The 20884-nt window shown below is 42.6% G+C and overlaps 1 protein-coding gene across 1 annotated transcript in view; it reads left to right on the top strand.

Annotated features, from left to right (window-relative positions):
- The window catches only part of MYO1D (myosin ID), a 357670-nt gene that overhangs the window by 105726 nt on the left and 231060 nt on the right, over nt 1-20884 (top strand). The window contains exons 7-13 of the mRNA XM_042916054.1: nt 491-607; nt 2309-2512; nt 6091-6236; nt 6314-6428; nt 10934-11104; nt 14829-14899; nt 18300-18374. Of these exons, the coding sequence (XP_042771988.1) occupies nt 491-607; nt 2309-2512; nt 6091-6236; nt 6314-6428; nt 10934-11104; nt 14829-14899; nt 18300-18374 (899 nt within the window). The remainder of the gene's footprint in view (nt 1-490; nt 608-2308; nt 2513-6090; nt 6237-6313; nt 6429-10933; nt 11105-14828; nt 14900-18299; nt 18375-20884) is intronic.

Below are 20884 nucleotides of genomic sequence, written 5' to 3'. Positions count from 1 at the left end.
GGGGCCTGCTTTTCCCCACCTGTGAAATAAAAAGCCTGACTGTTCAGGAGACAGAGTGTTATTCCCAGCCTGTACAAAAAGGCTAATTCTAGGGGGAAAAAGCCACCGGCAACAACAGCCAGATGTGTGTCTCAGAGGCTCCCACAGCTGGTATTTCCATTTGTGATTCCACGTCTCATGTTTTCTTCACTTGTGACCGAGTGGCAGTCAGCTTCTGTGAGGCAGCTCAGGACTTGCTCCCTCACTGAAGGTTCCAGACAAGTATGTGATGCTTATTTTGCCTGATGGTGGCCATCTCGCACACAGATGGACATTGCATGTGCTGAGTGATGTTTCTGCCCCTGAAATAATTTTCATTTTCTTGAGGTACTTGGTGAATGGCTACAACAGCCTCAAGACCTTGGCTAAACTTGAACGTAGTCTCGTAATTGGTAGATGTTCATGTTCGTCTGAAATGTTGGTGACTTAAGTTCTCCGTTTTCATTCGCAGTCTTCCATCAACGATGCTGCAGAATTCAAAGTAGTAGCTGAAGCCATGAAAGTAATTGGCTTCAAACCTGAGGAGATTCAAACGGTGTATAAAATTTTGGCTGCTATTCTTCACCTGGTGAGTAGGGATGCCTTTCAGAATATGTTGCTTCCCTGTGGAGACAGGAGGCTTTTTCAGGAGACTTTGCATTTCCCCTGTAGCTTTCAAAAGTAATTTACATGAAGAAAATTTCTCTCCGTTTTGAAGAAATTGCTGTATCTGTGGTTCTCTCCATCATTTTATCACATTATGAAGGATTTTCTAAGCACTATAGGTTTTAAAACTTAGCTGTAGTTAGTTGTCTTACTGGTACATCAGATTTTCAAGCGTTTAATTCCGAGGATTCACGTATTCAGTAACCACGTGACTACCAGTGGTATAAGCTAAACACTTCTGAACAGAATAAATTTCTAAAAGCACTTGAGACATAGAATCATCAATTATCAGCACTGGAATTTTGACCATCTCACTTTTCATGTCGGGAAGTGAGCCCTAACAGGGTGGCATGACTGGGTCAAAGGCATAGCCAGGTCACGGTGGCCGACACTGCAGACCAGGTTGGCCAGCTCACGGGTCAGTCATTTTCTCCGATACCACGGCAAACTCAGAGGACACGGGGGTCTGCTTGTCAGATGTCTTTTGTTACCATTTGTGTAATTATAGATGTTGAAAACATAATGAACGTGGAACCTGAGAAAAAATGAGGGACAACATGAGTTCAAATCTGGAATAAAAGTCACCTTTTACTTTAACATGGCAAGATTTAACTTCTAGTGAAATGTGCGGGACCTATATAAAAAGTATTGTAGGGTAATATAACTGTTCTCTTAAAGAAATGTCCCTAACTAGGAAGACTTTAACATTATTAATCGTCCCATTCTTTCAGTCAGTTTATAAATAAGGTGCAACATTATCCTTCAGAAGCCAAACAGGAATTTCATTTTTAAGTTGACACAACGACTCTAGAATTTACCCGGAACAATGAACATGTAAGAAGATCAAATAAATGTACTAAAGAAGAGTAGTAGGGAAGGGGGGGGGGGGGGGGGGGGGGAGAGGGGACGTGACGAATTCTACCAGATTTAAAACGATAGTAAAAGTGACAGTGCTTTACAACTTGTTGCACAAATATATCATCAGATTAATCAACAGATTGGTTCATGTGCCGGACAGTTGGTAGGTGGTTAGTAAATATTTATTGCTTATTGAATAAATAAAATATAGACGGACTCACAAACCTGGAAGGGGGGGGAATTTAATATATACTACAGGTGACATTTTAAATCAGGAGAAAAAGTTTGACCGTTCAATAAATAATATTGGAGCAACTAACTAACCTTCTGAAAAAATAACGTTAAGATTCTTTGCACTACACAGCGACATAAATGCTAAGTGAGTTAGAAGCTTAACTGTAAGGGGGAAAACGGTGTATTAGAAGAAAATATTAAATATACATAAAATCTTTGGAGTGGGAATGGTCTAAGTATGACACAGAGTAAGGGAAACCGTAAAGCAAGAGATTCATAGATGTGACTACATAAAAATGTAAAACCTCTGTCCATCAGAAACAAACACTGCAGATGAAAAGATAGGTGGGTGTCTGGAGAAGAGAGATGGACAGTGCACTAGATTTTTATATAAACATGATGTGTGTAGGAAATCTGTGCTACAAACAAGGTCACGTTGAATTTTATCTTAAGTTGGCAAATATGTCCCGGATGTAATGTTTCAGAATCTGGCTGGAAATGGTGTGTCTTGTTTTTCTTCACCCTGCTTTAGGGAAATTTAAAATTCGTGGTGGACGGTGACACGCCTCTCATTGACAATGGCAAGGTTGTCTCTATCATAGCAGAATTGCTCTCCACCAAGACGGACATGGTTGAGAAAGCCCTTCTCTACCGGACGGTGGCCACAGGTCGCGACATCATCGACAAGCAGCACACGGAGCAAGAAGCTAGCTATGGAAGGGACGCCTTTGCCAAGGTGGGATTTTAACTGACACTCTCGCGGGCCTGGTGTCGACAGACCTTTACCAAGGCTGCAGCAGTGGCTTCTTTGTTACCTTCTTGGTCTCCTGTCTACCCACCCCTCTCGCTACTTCTGTGAGGATGTATCCAGACGTTCCTAGAAAGTGGGTTAAGGCTTTGAGAAACCATGATGTTTGGGGCCATCACAGTCTCCATAAAACCCCCTGACTGCGAGCGTCATTCTCAGGACACATTCTGAGGAAAGTGAAGCTCACTGACTGGGAAGCTAATGATGGGCCCTCTCCTCGTCCTGCATTTTGCTTTGCTCCGCCAGTGTTTGATGAAGACCACCTCAGGTTCCCCGATGGAGTTCTCATCCCTTGTCTTTAATGTGTCTGTGTGGTGATGGCACCATGATTTATTAGCCATCCTCCTCCTAAGTCATTCACCTTGTTTCCTTTTTCTGCCACGACAGATAATGCTGCCAGATCCGTGTGTGTGTATCCCTCCACACCAGCACTTTTATTTCCGTTGGACAGACTCCCAGGAAGGAGCTCACCAGAGCTCGGGACACACTGATTTTAAACTTTAAATTTACTGAGTTTATGGGTGGACGGTAATACTTGATTATTAACTTTAATTTTCATTGCTAGTGTATTTGAGCGTCTTGCCATATTTTTTTGTAAGGTATTTAAATCCACTCTGAGAATTTCCTGGTAATGTCGTTTGTACATTTTTCTTCAAGGCCGCTCTCATTTTATTGCCAGTTTGTAAGAGCTTGTAACTTTAACTCTGTATCTGTTATCTGCATGGCACATGTTTTGTGTCCCCAAGTTTACATTTCCTTGTTTTCTTGGTCTTTTTGCTGGTTGGTTAGGTTGCCGCATATTCTGTTTTTACCCATAGAAGTCTCAGGCTTGGTTTTTAGTCTCAAGAGGAATTTGGATTTATCCGAGTGCAGTGGAGAGTGGGAGATTCTAAGCAGAGGCAGTGACAGCAAGTCTGCATGTTTAAAACGATGCCTCTGGCTTGAGCATGGCGAATCTTATGGGGGCTGGGGGTGGCAGTGAGGAGACCGTTAGAGATAGTTCAGCATCCAGGAGAGAGACCATGGCACGTAGTGTAGAAATGGGGAAAAGAGGATGATTTGAGACAGACCATATTTGGGATGTGAGATCCATAGCCCCTGTTTGTCTGGGGAATGATAAAATCAAGGGTTATTCCTGATGTAGTCTGGCTTCAGCCTACGTCTCCTGCTTCCTTCCACACCACACTCCAGCCTCCTTTCTTCATTCCAGTGCTCAGGAATTGCAGCTTGTCGTTATCCCTTTCTCCTTCCAGCTGTAGGGCCTCGGCACATGCTGTTGCCTCTGCTTGGATTGCTTTTCTCTCCCCCTCTTTCCCGGCCAACTCTTACTCATCCTTCTGGTCTCAGCCCACTTTCTCAGAGAAGCTTTCCCTGGCCTCTGAACTCCAAACAGGTTAAATTATCCTCAGATCCCACGCAACTCACCTTGAGAGAGAGAGAGAGAGAGGGAAATTCTTTCCTTCATTCTACTCCCTATGCTCCTTGGAGACTGAGACTGTGTTTATGTTTGTTTAGTACTGTGTCTCCAACAACCTGCATATAGTAAGTACTCAGCAAATATCTGTTGAATGGATGAATGACTAAATTCCTAAATTTCTGGTGTCATTTGTTCTTGGTTAGAAGTAGAGTATGAACAGTTGTCGGAGATGGGAAGATCAGGAGCCTAGCGGTACGTGTGTCTGTGACGGCCACGAGACCTCTAGGCATGTTGTCAGGTAGGCTGGCAAGCACAGGAATCTGGCGCTTGGAGGAGAGATCTGCGTTGGGGGAATATTACTATTACATATCGCTATTATTATGTTACTACTGTGTAATATCTAAGGAGATGACTCAGGAGGTGTTAAGAGAGTGAAGAGGACTGAGGCCAGTTAGGGGAGACCCTATCAGAGGTCACCAAGAAGGAGCAGCCAGTGAAATGAAAGGAAAATTAAGGTAGTGACATATCACGAATCCCAGAGAGGAGAGTGTTTCCAGAAAAGGGTGGGAAACCAGGTGGAGTGAGACTGAGCGTCTGACTAAGATGTCCATATAGAAGCACAAGAAAGTGCCTACACTGAGGTGCTTGGGGTCCTTGATGAACCATTTCAGGGGAGTGGTGGGAGGTAAGCAGAGCCTAGAGTGGATCAAAGAGTAAAGGGGAGGCGAAAACTGGAGGCAGTTTGTGTAGATGAGTGCAGGTGGAGACAGAGTAGCTGGAGGGAGCTGTTGACGATGAGTGTGGTCAAGATGTGGCACCGCAGAGCGTGTTTGTATCAGCACGTGCATGTGTGTGAGTGTGTGGTGCGTCTGTCCACGGGTGTCTTTGTGTGAGTGTCCTTGGGTATTGGATATGTGTTTCATTCTCAAGGACTTCAAACTGTGGTCTTTGGTCCAGATCTTTACGTAGCATTATAAATCAGTGTTTATATTTTTAGAATCCATAGGGCTCTACTGGGACATAGATATTAACTCATTGGTTTCCTGTGTTTTTGTTTGTTTGTTTGTTTTAATTTTAGAGAGAGAGCACACACGAGCAGGGGAGACAGGTAGAGGGAGAGAGAGATTCTTAAGCAGACTCCATTCTCAGTGTGGAGCCCAACACAGGGCTCGATCCCACGACCCTGGGATCATGATCTGAGCCAAAGTCAAGAGCTGGACGCTCAACCGGCTAAGCTGCCCAGGCACCCTGCTTCCCCACTTTTTAATACTGGATGAAACTCACAATAAAGCAATGGAACAAATTCTATAAGGGAGTCGGCCAATTATTGATGTAGCTGGGCACAGAGACACACGTGGGGATGGTGTTGGAACGCCATAATGACTGATAGTAATCTTTAAAAAACCCAAACCATTTACTTGAGTGTTGCATACATCATGTCGTTTTTCTTATTTGGAAAAAATTTGTTTTAATGTTTTACTTATTTTTGAGAGAGATAGAAAGACAGAATGTGAGCAGGGAAGGAGCAGAGGGAGAGGGAGACACAGAATCCAAAGCCGGCTCCAGGCTCTGTCTGAGCTGTCAGCACAGAGCCTGATGCGGGGTTCCAACCCATGAACCAAAATAGCATGACCTGAGCCAATGTCGGACACTCACCCGACTGAGCCAGGTCAGTGCCCCTTCATCATGTAGGTTTTTTTTTTTAATTTTTTTTAATCTTTATTTATTTTTGAGAGGGAGACAGAGTGTGAGCAGGGGGGGAGCAGAGAGAGAGGGAGACACAGGATCCGAAGCAGGCTCCAGGCCCTGATCTGTCAGCACAGAGCCCAATGCGGGGCTCGAACTCACAAACCGTGAGATCATGACCTGAGCCCAAGTCGGACTCTCAACCGACTGAGCCACCCAGGTGCCCCCATCATGTAGTTTTTAAACAGGTGATGTGCATCTCTAATTTTTCTGCTTAGAGTAACAACAGCTACATTGAATGGTAAGGAGAAGGTGGATGGTAATGTAAAACTTACCGCAAATCTAAACAGAAGACTCAGTCCCATGTGGGGACTGAGAATTAATGATGTCGTTTTCCTCACAGGCAATATACGAACGCCTTTTCTGTTGGATTGTTACTCGCATCAATGACATTATTGAGGTTAAGAACTATGACACCACAGTCCATGGGAAGAACACTGTCATCGGTGTCTTGGACATCTATGGCTTTGAAATCTTTGACAACAACAGGTAAACTGGACAAGGTACTTAAAACTCTGTTGTTTATTTTATAATTCTTTGAACCTCACGGATTCCTTTTCCTACAGCTTTGAGCAGTTCTGCATCAATTACTGCAACGAGAAGCTGCAGCAGCTCTTTATCCAGCTGGTTCTGAAGCAAGAGCAGGAGGAGTACCAGCGGGAGGGGATCCCCTGGAAGCATGTGAGTGGGCTTCTCCGGGAAGCACCTTCATGTGCTTCATGTGTCAGCAACAATGTCAGATCTTACCATTTTAGGTGTTTTGTTTTAATCTTCTCGAGTATGTGCAACACGTAAACATTAGCTTCCCTTTTGGAGATAGGCGATTACAAGTCACGTTCAGGGTTGATAGGTGCGACTTCTCTAAGCTGCTGGCCTGCCTTGTTGGTGCCCAGAAATGCTGAGTTACCACCTTTGCACTTTCTAGCTGATGCCACATGGGTTTTCTGGTTTGTATCTGTCTAAGAGAGTTTAGTGTCATTTAGAAGTTACTCGGAGCAGTGACTTTTGCCTCAAATTGGCTGGACTTTGCTTCCAAATTTAGTTTGTCTTCTTGCCTTCCTCTTTCTCCTCTTATTTCTACTCTGTAATCTAAATGGCATTGTTATCTCCAGTTAATATGGTTTATATTCTCTGAAATCCATGCATGGAAACACCTGCATTCACATTTATTTCCATTGGCTTGCCTTCGTGTCACACCTTGTTATCACCTCATGGCCCTTTGTGAACGTTGACAGTTGTTACAGTCAAACAGTTGCAGTGAGGTAGAACCAGTGAGCGGGATTGCCCCAGGACACAGGCCCCAGACGTCACAGCCAAAAAGCATGACTTACTTGGCTCTCTTGTTGCTTACCATTAGACCCCCTGCTTAAGACAGGATGAAACCTACTAAACTTTTCTTTTAAATTTGTATTTTTTTTTTAATTTTTTTTTCAACGTTTTTTATTTATTTTTGGGACAGAGAGAGACAGAGCATGAACAGGGGAGGGGCAGAGAGAGAGGGAGACAGAATCGGAAGCAGGCTCCAGGCTCCGAGCCATCAGCCCAGAGCCTGACGCGGGGCTCGAACTCACGGACCGCGAGATCGTGACCTGGCTGAAGTCGGACGCTTAACCGACTGCGCCACCCAGGCGCCCCTTAAATTTGTATTTTTAAACAGTCTTGAGAACAGACTTGAAAAAAAATGCAAAAACTTTTGAGTTTCCACGTCTCTGTGTTTATAAAACTGTGTTTGTCCTCTTGCCAAATAGAACAGTGTTTTTTAAGTATCCAATGTAATAGTAAAAAGCTATTTGAGGTGTTGTATGTAAATTACTTTTATATTTCTTACCACCTTCCTACTTTCTGTCTCCTCCCATTCAGAAAGGGAGACAGTGGTATAATTAATAGCTGTCCTGCCTCAAATTTCATATTCACCTTCCATCATGTGTTAAACATCAGAATACCATAAACAAATTTTGTTCAAGTATGTTAGTGTAATTTTACCAATTTACAAATGAACCAAAAGGTGTATTATTACTTTATAATAGGATCACCTACAATTTTGATTTACACCGTGAACTCTCGTAGCACATTAGAGATGGAATTCAATTAAGTTTAGAAGCAGCTTTCTTTGAACAGATCTGGTGTACAATTTAATACACAGTATAACTGAAGCTTAGATTTTTATAGCAAATTTAATCATGAAACTTATGATTCAGATGTGATTCAGAGATACTGGCCAAAAATACCCTTTAATAATTGGGGTATCCAATTCCACAGGCATAGCTGATAAGGAGAAAAGTCAGCAGTTCTAGTAGGCTATTCCAAACATCTGAAAAAGGAGCAGAAGCCCTAAAAATGCAAAAATCCTTAGCAAAATAAACCAGGAAATAAATGTCCTAGAGGGGGCAAAAAGCTAGATCCAAGGTAATTGTTACTGTACTAACTACATGCCAGGTCTCCCCAAATTAAAATCTCTATTCTGGGTAATTATTTCCTTTAAAAACTCAATTTCTGAACATAGTGATTGATTTTGTTTAATGTTTTTTTATTATGGAAGATTTCAAATACACATAAGAGCAGAGATCGTAGTATAATAAACTCCATGGACCCGTCACCCACCATAACAGTTACAGTGGGTTGCCAGTCTTGGGTCGATCTGTACCCACCCACACACCCCCAGATTATTTTGAAGCAGATCTCAGACATCATATTATTTCATCTGTAAATATTCCAGTGTGCTTCTCTGAAAGGTAAAGCCTTTTACATTGTGTGGTATTTTACAAATACCATAACCATGATACCATTATCAAAGTAAAAAAAAATGTAATGGTCATTCCTTATTATCCTCAAATATCCACGCAGTGTTCACATTTCCTCAGTTGTTTTACAGGTTTGTTTTTACAGTTTGAATCTGGATCCAGGTAAGGTTCTTACATTGTGGTCAGTTGGTAGGACTCTCGCATACGTATAGATTTCCTGCTCCATCTCTTGTTTCCCTGCAATCTTCCAACGAAGAGAACGAGTCGTTTGTTCTGTGGACCTGCCCACAGTCTGGATCCTGCTCGTTGCATTCCCTTGGTGTCATCTGATATATGTCCCTGATCCGCGTATGTCCTTGGTTGTTAGATCTGGAGTCTTGTGTGGTCTCAGAATCAGTGTTTTTCTGCCAGTCTGTTTCAGAGGTGATATATGTGGATTCCCATCAGAAGGTCCCTAATGCTTGACTCACTTTTACAGGCTTTTGGTGCTGTAGTTTATGTCATTTTTGACTGTTGACAACTTGACTGTTAGGCACAAAGCTGCCCTATTTGGGGTGGCAATGGGAGACCTCTGTGCCCCTGAGCTACTCGTCACATCTCTTCTTGCCCCCTGGAACCCCCAAGAAGCCTCCTGGTAATCAAGGTTGCTGGAAGAACCGGGTTTGGAAGCCCCACTTTAAGCACTGAAGTAACATTAAAGTTACAAACTAAAAGTTTCTGAACTTCTCAGCAAAGACTAGTCGCTTTAGTTTTACAATTGGAACTTTAGAGGACTTAATTATTTTGTCCCTGGGACAGAAGACTTAGTCTTTAATTCTATACTCCCAAAGTCTAAGACTTCAGCTAATAATTAGTGTAGAGTTACTGCTTTTTGAGAATAGTAAGGATATTTTTTTGAAAGATGGAAATAACTTTTTCTCCCTAATTAGGAAACGTAATACATGTCCACAGTAAAAGTAAATATTTAGGCCAGGGTTTCCCCACCTCTGCATCATTGACATTTGGACCAGATGAGTCTTTGTTATGGGGCTGTCTTGTGCATCGTGACGCCTAGTGGCCTCTTCCCATGGCACATGTGGTCATGACCACCAGAAATGTCCCCCAACAGTGCCACATGTCCCTGGGGGGAAAAAGTCATCCTCTTGAGACTCACTGATTTAGCAAACTAGCAAAAGTATAAAAAAGGAAGTAGAAGCCACCCAGTCTGCAGACGTTCAGTCCATGGATACAGAAGAGAACTTGGAAGAGTAGGGGGAGAGCTGAAACCCACAGACAGATAACCGGCATGAGCGCCCAGAGCAGGAGTCCATATGAGACTGTAATAGTCCATTGTGAACGTATAGGTCTTATGGTAGGTGATGGAGACAACACTCGAGTTTAGGTACCTCCTGAATGAGGGGGACACAGGAACACACAGGACTAAAAGTGTGATAACAGACTGCCCACCTTCAAATGATGTACAGCTAGCCTGAGTTAGTCCGGCATTGAGTGTGGTGAGATTTGTGTTGTAGACCATCCAAATAAACAGATGTAGCAGAGGAATTTTGTGTAAACTCTGTGTCTATTGAAGTTGCTGAAAGGCAGATGTTATTTGGAACTTCTTCTTTTTTTAATGTTTATTTATTTATTTTTGAGGTGGGGAGGGCAGAGAGCAAGAGAGAGAGAATTCCAAGCAGACTCCACACTGTCAGTGCAGAGCCAGACATGGGGCTCTGTCTCACGAACCGTGAGATCATGACCTGCGCTGAAACCAAGAGTCAGACATTTAACTGACTGAGCTGCCCAGGTGCCCCTGAAAAGTTCATTCTTCTCTTTTGTGGAAACTTTCATCTCAGAATTAGATTTTTTTTTTTTTTTTTGTATTTTTCCCAGAGAAATATCAAAACTCTGTTAGACCCATGAATGCTTTTTAACTTTGGGGAAGCTGGAGAAGATGCTCTTTTGAGTTTTAGTCATCTGGGGCCATACAACTAAAAATTCAAGTTGTGGTATGATACCTAAACCTCATGAAGTAACATATCGAATAACACTTTAAGGTTACTTGTCGGTCCTTAGTGGAGTGTGGCTCTTGTGGGTAATGGCACACAGATTGGGAGATTGAGGGTATGAAGGAGTAGGGTTAGGTATAGGATTCAAACAAAAGTTAGTGATGAGAGAAATATCACCAACTTTATCCTTTTTGCCTTGAGCTATACTCAGGTAACACAAAGTGTTCATGACAGAGTCAACAAAGAAGTTAAAAACTAAACCTGTGGTAGAACATGTGCTCATTTTAGCATCAGACCTCGTTAATGCTACTCACATACGTAACACCAAGGAAGCTTGACCTAAACTCCTGAAACCAGTGGAGACATCGGTGTTTTGCCTGGCCCGCTCTCTGTTCCCTCTGGACCTGCTTCTGTGCTGTGTCCTGCAGATTGATTACTTCCGTGCTGTGTCCTGCAGATTGATTACTTCAACAATCAGATCATCGTGGACCTTGTGGAGCAGCAGCACAAGGGGATCATTGCTATCCTAGATGACGCCTGCATGAATGTCGGCAAGGTCACCGATGAAATGTTCCTCGAAGCACTTAACAGCAAATTGGGCAAACATGGTCATTTTTCCAGCCGAAAGGTAGTGTGCTTCATGAGAACTTCCTCTACTTTTGATGTGTAGGATTTTCCCCATTGCTGGACACAATTAAATGGTTTTAAATGTTGGGTTAAAAGAGGTCCACTCAACTAAGCAAGAAAGAGCATAAGCAATCATGAAGCAACTTACTACTGTAAGTAAATCCTGCCTGTCTGGTTTATGGGATGACAAGACTGATAAAAATCATAATATCCAGGAGAGGGAGCTCCAGACTATTCAATTTGCTAGAAATAGGAAAAATGAACATGATTTTAGAAAGCATGATGTCATTTATAACCAATAGGTACAGAGGCCTTGTTCATGTGCTAGAATTTTGTTCCTGCGTCGGATAATTCTGGCACCAAAAACAGCTTTTGTCCTTGACTTTTTACTGTCATCAGTTATAAAACGTAGTATGTGTCCTCTGCCATAGTTCTTCAGGCTATGTGACTTTCTTGAAATGAGGGGAATTCTAGCTGTAATTCTCGTTGTTACAAGGAATTCGTTCCCTTAAACGAATGGGCATCCTTTTAAACTCCCCATTTTTCACATTCTAAAAATGTCGCTAAACAGATGACATTTCTGTAAGGGGTGGTGGCGGTCGTGGTTATCAGACCTTTGTGCCGTGCCTCGCAGAAGTATCTGTTTGTCCTGGGAGGGGCAGACCGTCATCCTGGTGGTCCCTGACACTCTACCAATACAGGCGTGTCTAGCAGCCATAGACTAAAGTAGAAACAGGCTCCGTGCACCATCACTTCCATAAAGAAAGGAGCAAACATTTCTGCTCCTCCATATTTCCATGTAAATCTTTGACACACTGCCATTTTTCTTTTTTTGCACAAATAAATCTATTTTCTGACTTTGTCCCCTTTGAAACTGTGTAATCAGAAGAGTAAGAATCCACAGTTAACTGGATAAAAGCACAAATCATCAAGAAATAGATTACTGACTGATATTTATGTTAGGCCAGTTTATTTCTAAAAGATTCTCCTTGGTCTGTTACTGAGGACTGACTTGGATCCCTCCTACAAGTCAGTCGGCTGTCAGATACTACAGTCTGACCTTTGACATGAGGGTTCTGGTCAGAACATTTCCCACATTTGATACAAGGACTTGCTGTTTCCAGGCGTAATCCTGGATGCTGGGGACAGAGCAGTGAGCCAAGTTAGAAGCAACCTACACTATTTAGAGCAATCCATTAAAAGATGGTATTATTACGTGGGCAGATGTCCTGTCTTAGAGAGCTGGGTTACCCACGTCCTTTATAATCCCAGCCCAGGTTTTGGAGACTCACCTACATCCTGCCTACCAGATGGCACCTAATCAGTGTTTGTAAAATTGAATTGAATTGGTCACGATTATACCAAATAGATCTTAGGGAATATTCAGTTTAAAACTAAAACATGCAAGGCTCCACTTCATTTAAATAAATTAACTATGAGTCTCATATGAGAAGTGACCTCATTTTGATTCACCTTGGCCATTTATACACCTGAATTAAATTTGTCCACCAAATATTTTGAAACATAATCTCATTCTTAAAGTAGCAACTGTACATAGTACTTTTAAGCAGTTGCCACCGATTTAATAAGAAATTGTGAAATGGTGATTTATCTGCAGAAATGGGAATTTTCTTTCTTTTTTTTCCTTTATTTTATTTTTTTAAAAGTTGTTTTTTTTTTTTTTTGAGAGAGAGAGAGAGATGGGGGGGAGGGGCAGAGAGAGGGAGAGAGAGAATCTCAAGCAGACTCCACAGCTGTCAGCACAGAGCCTGACGTGGGGCTTGAACTCAGGTACTGTGAGATAATGACCTGAGCTGAAACCAAGAGTCTGAGGCTTGACCTACTGAGTCACCCAGGCACCCCTTTTTTTTTCCTTTAAATGTGGAAACCCAGGTTTCTCTGACTCTCAAACCAGGTAGCTCCTTCCTCCAGGATTTGTCATCCCCCAGACAAGTCCTGAGATACTGGGACCTTTAAAGTGTCCCAATTAATTTCTGGGATTATTGCCCTAATGAGGGAAAGAAATGAAATAACCAAGCAGTCAGGATATTTTCATCACTATGAACCTTTCCTTTAAATAATGCTATACTGCTGTATGCTAAGCCAGGTATTATCATTTGCTATTGGTTACATGTTATCTTGCTTTATGGACGTGTTAAATAAGTTTCTGCCTTGTATTTATTTATGGGGCTGAATTGTTTTTTAGACGTTAAAGTTATCATGGAGAGACACGTAAATGATCCAATAAACCATGAAATTACTATTTAAAGTATTGTGAGCGTACAAAGTTAAATGATAACATAACTTCTTTTCAGAAAGTAAAGAAAAATCTAAAATCTTCTGTGTTCAGATCGGTTGAGACTTTGCAGTATCCAAAGGTGAGAATACTCAGCGTAGGCATCTCCTGGGTCCTTTTCCATGAGGAGTTTTATAAATAAAAGGGTTTTGTAAAATGGTTAATGAGAGACAGAAGGAAAGAGGAATTCAATTTTTTGGAGATCCCTCTGTATGTTATGTATGTTATGTTGCTCTCTGTATCTCATTTCACCTTTAGAACAACTCTCTGATAGAAGTAATTATTAAAGTTGAAATGAAATTAAAAATTTATAAAGTATTAAGTTTAAAAAGTTAAAAACAGAACCAAGATTTGGACCTCGGAAATCTGACTCTCATTTCCTGGAATTATTCACTTGTCTAACTAATAAACTAATTATTCCTTTACTAGTCCAGTTATCAATTTAGAAGCCACCATACTGAAACTTAAGTTTTTGTACGTAAGTGCACTCAGTGCTTTATGGATTCTTGGATGTCTGCTTTAGAACCTGTAGGATGTCAAGTGATCCTTCACAGGGCAGACAAAGAAGTCTGGGTGTTACTATAACAAGTAAAATTACAGAAAGCAATGGAGACCACCAGGCTATATAAAAACTGCCTGTCCAGAACGTATTCCTCTTCCATGAGAAAGAGCTGCAGGAGGCTGATCTTCTTTGAAATGATGGACCTGAATTGAGTCCCAGCTTAGCAAAAGACAAGTTAGCCAGGCCGTTGTGTACGTGGAGAGCACAGACATTACATCTGGTCCCAAGAATCATCAGAGCTACCACTTACAAGCCATGTGACTTGGGCCTTAGTACGTAAAAGAGAGCTCATAATACTTAACTTACTTTATCAGTTGTGAGGACTGACTGAGACATGTGCACTTAGCAGACAGCACGCCTTCAGTGTGGTGCTCCTTGAGTGGAGTGTGGAAGAGAAAGAGACTCTGGATAGGCTGGGCCGCACCCAGGCAGCAGCCAAGATTTTAGCACTTCTCTCCCAGGGACTTGGACTTCTTCCATTTTCCAGCTCTTCCCTCCCCTTGCCACTATCCTTCTCTGCATCCAGCTAATGGGAGGAGAAAAGGAAGTGCAGAAAGGATCACCCACTTCTTACCAGATTTGGCCTGACATAACCACACTTCCTTTCCACTCACCGTCCATTGTCCAGCACCTGGTCACTTGGCCATATCCAGCTGCAAGGGTGGCTGGGAAATGAAGTCCAGCTGTGTGGATTTCCGGTGTAAGCTCGAAGGTTTTGCCATATAAGCCTCACGCGGTGGGGCATTATCTCATTCATAATGGTATCATGATTTGTGACACTATCATCATCTTATATGAAATTGGAGTATATTTTTAGGAAAGTGAAAATAGCCGTTTTCAAAATAATCTCCTTATTGATTTTCTTAGCTCTGCGCCTCAGACAAAATCCTGGAGTTTGATCGAGACTTTCGAATTCGACATTACGCGGGTGATGTTGTGTGAGTATCTTACTTTGGTACCTAATGCGATGACTGGCATGCAACTTCATCTTAGAAAATATAACCAGAAAAAATAAAAACTGTTTTCCTATTTATTTGCGTTTTTCCACCATTTCATAGGCCAGTATATTTTCATCTCCTCACTTAAAAAAAAGGGCATAGCTTCATTCCTTCCTTGTTTTTCAACCATTTCTTGAACCCACACTATGGCGGCCATGCACATAGTGTGGCCACTATGGCATAGATGCCACTCACATTAGCTGATGGATAAATAAATCGTGGAAGAATGTTAAGAACATATAGAAAGATGGGTAAGATGGGTCTTTTTCTGGAGAAGCTAACAGTTCAGTGGTGGGTGTAGCAGATAAATAAGTCACTCTAACGAAGAATGAGAAGGGTCAAACTAGAGATGTGCAAGGCATTATGGAAACATTGAAGAGAAGTCATTAGCCCAGGGCAAGGAGTATAGAGGGGTTTTGGGGGAGGAAGTGCTATCCAAGCTGAGTCCTAAAAGTGAGAGGCTTAGGGGAAAGAGGAAGGGAGGAGGGAGGAGGGAGGAGGGAGGGCATTCCAGAGCCGAGAGCCACCACTGTGTGTGAAGAACTATAAGCAGTTGGGTAACTACAGGAAAAGTAGTTTTGCCATATTACTTTTCAAGTGTTAATTGAAAAAGTAAAATTCTCATAAGCCAATTTTTCTGGTCACAATGTAAGAAAAGTAGACATTGATAAGAAAATATGACTAAAAATATAACCACCTTAGCATTTGCGTTCCCTGGGGCTACTATAACAAACAAGTGGGTTAACAAGAGAGAAATCCATTCTTATTCCGAAGGCCAGAAGTCGAACTCCAGGTGTCCACAGGGCCACATGCCAGGGGTTCTGGGGGAGGATTGTTCCTCGCCTCTGCCAGCTTCTAGTAGCTTGTGGCTACATGTCTCCAATCTCTGCCTCTGTGGTCACAATGCTGCCTTCTCTTCAGTGTGTCTGTGTTAAATCTCCCTCGGCCTCTATCTTAAAACTACAATTGTGATGGCATTTAGGGCCCACCTGGGTAATACGGGATACACTTCTCCTCTCAAGATCCTTAGCATCATCACACCTTTTGTTGTGTAAGGTCACATTCACAGAATCCAGGGAATTTGACAAAGATGTCTTTGGGGGGCGGTGGGGGGGGGGGGTTGCAGTTCTTCAGCCTACTACACTTAGGATGCTTTGTCCACTGAACACTGCCTCTTATCTTATTATTGTTTAAAGTTTCCTCTTTTCCTTTGTCCTTCTTTTATACGTTAGGAGTTCTATTCATCAAACTCATTACAGGAAGAGATTACACAACAACAGAAAGGCAAATGATCATCTCTACAAATGCCGAAAAGACATTTGAAGGGATTTTAATAGCTGTTCCTGATTTAAATTAAAACTGAATCATAAAATAATATGGCTCAAGATTATCACCCCATCTGTCAAACTAGCCATTAGTGCTGGAATAGCACCATATTCTACTTTTTCTGGTCCTGTTCCCAGGTTCCAGAATACTAAGAGGGAGGATCCAGCGTGATGCAGACATCTCCCGCTGAAAATGCAGGCCTCACTTACAGGACACTTTCATACAGTTCAGAAGCATAAAAGCAGAGCTGGTCAGAGGCCATAGAGACCAGCTAGCCCGTCCCCTTTGTTTTACAGATTAAAAGACTTATGTAAAGTCTTGACTTATGTAAAGTCTTTACTTATGTAAATTTTTACCCAAGGTCACACTGCAAGTTTCTGGAATAGCTGAGACTGTAGCTAGGTTTCCAGACTCCTAGTCCTGGATGCTAGCTGACCCTTTTGAGGGATATCCAATGCCTCAGCCCTTCAGTCCCTTTCTAGATTCTTAGTGGATATCTCCTTTGTGCACAGTGTATTATAAGGTGTGGTCTCGGCTCACGAAGAGCTTCCCATGTAAGATGCATATGTACATATATGGTTGTGTGTGTGTTTATTTATACCCATAAATATGCATGTACATATATATCCACACATTTACATGCATACATCAGGACAATAAAAGATGGTCTAAAATAATCACCACATGACTAATAACAGTATTGTCAGAATTTAGAATAAGCACATGATGTAGTATTTCTGTGTGATAAACCCAGGAAGGCTGATGGTAGCTAGTCCATAGATTCTAGGAATTATTTTTAAAGGGAGAAGTGGGAAGGGTGCTAGAAATATTCAGGAAATAGTAACTAGGTCCTTTTAAGTGGACTGTATCCTTTTTGTAGCATAGAGAAGTAGAAATGTCTGGAAAAGTAGATTGAGATCAAATCATAATGAGAACTTCAAGGCCAAAATAAGGACTATGAAGTTTGAATGTTACAGGTTAGACAATAGGTAAAGAGTCAGGTGGCTTCAAGGTTTCAGTCAAAAGTGACTTGAAGGTCTTAGGAAACAGATCTAGGATGCAGGAGGCAAGGAAGTTGTTTTGGACCTGGTGACCTCGAAGCTCCTGTGGGCTGTGCAGCCTGAAGGAATCTTCTTAGAGAATCAAATATGTGAGGTGAGAACATCAGCGAGGGGTCTGGGTTAGACATCTGAGAATTATCTCCACTGATCTGATTGTTAAGGACAGGCAACAAGGTAGAGCCGTTGGGAGCAGGTGCATCTGGAGTTCCTATTTGCCTCACCCCTGAGCCTCTGTCCTTGTCACCCTGAGTCCTCCATTACTTTCCTGCCCCCAGCACCACCCTTGCTGCCCCTGGAGTCCACACCTGCCCCTGTAACAGAGCAGCTCCGATCCCTCCTTCATCACCAACTCAAGTTTATGTGGGCGCTCAGCACCTGACACTGTCCCTCCTGGTGTTCTCTCAAGCACTCCATGCATGTGCCTGCTCCTCCCCCTTCATTTGACCTGCTTCCCTGTGTGATCTCCCTTCCTCTTTCCCCTCTGCTTATCTAAATCTTACCGTCCTTTGCAGTTCTCCTTGGATTCTTTTATCCCACCCTGAATACACTGAGAGAACCTTAGGCAAGTCACTTGACCTCCCTACGAAGAGACTAGTAGTTCCTGTCTGTTGCTGTTTTGCTTTGATCTTAGGAGTGCTGGATGATAAACACAAACACAGCTATCTTTTTGAGAGTCCCCTTCTTGAGGTAAGCAGTAAACCAGTAGAAAATGGCAGTCTTAATCATAATGATTGATGTTTGCTCTCCTTTTGAGGAATAAAAACAATATGCCCTCTACTTAGTAGGTAAATTTGGAATTTTTAAACACAGAACAAAATGGACAGTATCAGCTCCACAGATGATTGTTTGCATCATTAACACTGGAAAGGCCTGTAGATTTGTAGAAAAGCTTAAATGTGGCTCTTGCTTAGTGAATAATGCATGTTTTCTGTGGTTTTTTCCCCCTCTATTAGCTATTCAGTCGTTGGATTTATTGACAAAAATAAAGACACTTTGTTTCAAGATTTCAAGCGCCTCATGTATAACAGGTAGGATTGAAATTTTATTAACTATCTTTCCATCAAGCTCTCTGACATATATATTGCATAATACATATGCACATGATTACTTTTATGTGACAGTTTTAAGAGCTTCTGGCAAATTTTCTAGTTCTATTTGATCATATGAATGAAATAATATATTACTTGGTGATTATGGAATCGATAAATTTAGGGCAGGGCCCTGCTGCTGATATCATTTTCCTTGATTTCCCTGATCTGCCTCAGTTTTTCTGTTCACTACTACCATCCTTCTGGCACCCCTACCAGTGTCCCCAAAGTAGGCCAGTGGCAGATTCCCATGGTAATGCCTTTGCCTCCAACTAAGAGACCACTTTTAACATCTGGTGTCAGTGTTGACAGAATCTGAGTGGACAGAACCTTTTCACAATCCAAGAAAATGTGGAAAAGATGTGGTTAAGTAAAACCAGGCAAAGGATAGTAAGTTCAAACCCAGTAGGAATGCTTTGGAAAGAGGCCCATAAAGAAGACATTCTTAGCCAGTTTCTTCTTTGGGACTAGAGATACGTGTAGTCACTTATATACTAAATCTGCATAGTCCGTTGGTCGGGAGATAATCAAAAATGTGTTGCACATCTATGAGCCATACATTCTTCTATGCCCTGAAATCCAGCTGTGAAAAAATTTAGGCTATTGCCCCACCCTCATGAACCTTCTACTCCAGTGGAGGTGACCACTTATGCAACAAAATAAGTAACTTTCTGGTGGTGACAAGTTGCCGTGAAGACAAATAAAGTAGGTAGGAGATTGAAGGTTATAGACAAGGAGGGTCAAGGGAGGCATTATTGAGAAGGGTATCAGAAAAGGCTTCTTTTTTTTTTTTTTTTTTTTAATGTTTATTTATTTTTGAGACAGAGAGAGACAGAGCATGAATGGGGGAGGGGCAGAGACAGAGGGAGACACAGAATCGGAAGCAGGCTCCAGGCTCTGAGCCATCAGCCCAGAGCCTGACGCGGGGCTCGAACCCACAAACCGTGAGATCGCGACCTGAGCTGAAGTCGGACGCTCAACCGACTGAGCCACCCAGGCGCCCCAGAAAAGGCTTCTTAAAAGAGGTGACTTTTGGGACACCTGGGTGGCTCAGTCAGTTAAGTGTCCATCTCTGGATTTTGGTTCAGGTCATGATCTCACGGTTCATGAGATTCGGCCCTGTGTTGGGTTCTCCACTGACAACACAGAACCTACTTGGGATTCTTTCTCTCCCTCTCTCTCTCTGCCCCTACCCCACTCGTGTGCTCGCTCTTTTGCTCTCTCTCTCTCTCTCTTTCCCTCTCTCTTTCAAATAAACATTAAAAAAAAAAAAAAGATGTGACTTTTGAGCAGAGACCTGAATGAAGTGAGGGAGTAAGCCATGAACACGTGGCGGAGGAGAGCATTCCAGGCAGAGAGCAGCCAGTGCCAAGGCACCAAGGTGGGAGTGAGCGTGGGTATCTTGAGAACAGGCTAGTGCTGCTAAAAGCAGAGTGAGAGGTGGGAAGAGTAATACAGAATGAATTTAAGGAGGTTGGCAGGGTGTGGATCAAGAAGAGTCTGTGAGCCAAAGTAAGGATGAAGTATGAAGAGAAGCCATTGGAATTCATGGTAGGGCGCATTTTATATTTTAAAGAACTCACTAGGGCTACTGTGTAAAACACATACTATAAAGGGCAAGAGAGTAGAAATGAAGAGACCAAATAGACTAGTAATCCAGATGGTAGTAAGAGAGGTGATGAAAAGTGGTCAGAGCAGGTGATACTTCGAAAGTGAGGCCAACAAGATACGCTGATGGATAGGATGTGTGGTGTGAGGGAGAAAAACAGAAATCTGAGACGGTGCCTGAGCACTGGGGGAGGGATGCTTGAGGAGGGGCCAGCTGGGTGGGGGAGACCCAGCGTGTTGTCCTGGACATGTTATAATGTTGGGCGCTGGGCTGGAAATGCCAAGCAAGCAATTGTAGGTCCGCATCTGGAACTCGGGGTAAAGGAGGAACTGGAGCTATAAATTCATGGTCCCTAGTCTGTTGACAGTATGTAAAGCTGTAAGACTAGACGAGATTAATGAGAGTGAGCACAGATAAATAGAAGAGGTCAAAAAGACTAATCCCTGAGACTCTCCAGCGTTCGGAGTCAAGCAAAAAACAAGGAACTAGCAAAGGAGACAGGGCTGCCAGTGCAGTAGGAGGAAAACCAGAAACCTGGTGTCACAGAGGCCAAGCCAAAAACAAAGTGATTTTCTAAAATATGCATGTATTTATTTTGAGAGAGAGAGCAGGGGAGGGGCAGAGAGAGAGAGAATCCCAAGCAGGCTCCACACCATCAACGCAGATCCCGACGCGGGGTTCGATCCGATGAACCGTGAGGCGATGACCTCACGTGAAAGCAGGAGCCAGATGCTCAACCGACTGAGCCTCCCAGGCACCCCCCAAAAAAAAAATCATAAACTCTGTGAAATACCGTCAAAAAGGAAATGCTGTGAGGGCCGAGATTAACCATCGGATTTGC

The sequence above is a fragment of the Panthera leo genome, chromosome E1, assembly GCF_018350215.1.
Source record: "Panthera leo isolate Ple1 chromosome E1, P.leo_Ple1_pat1.1, whole genome shotgun sequence".
Classification (NCBI taxonomy): domain Eukaryota; kingdom Metazoa; phylum Chordata; class Mammalia; order Carnivora; family Felidae; genus Panthera; species Panthera leo.
Note: the sequence above shows the minus strand (reverse complement) of the source record. Positions and strands in the feature narration are given on the sequence as shown.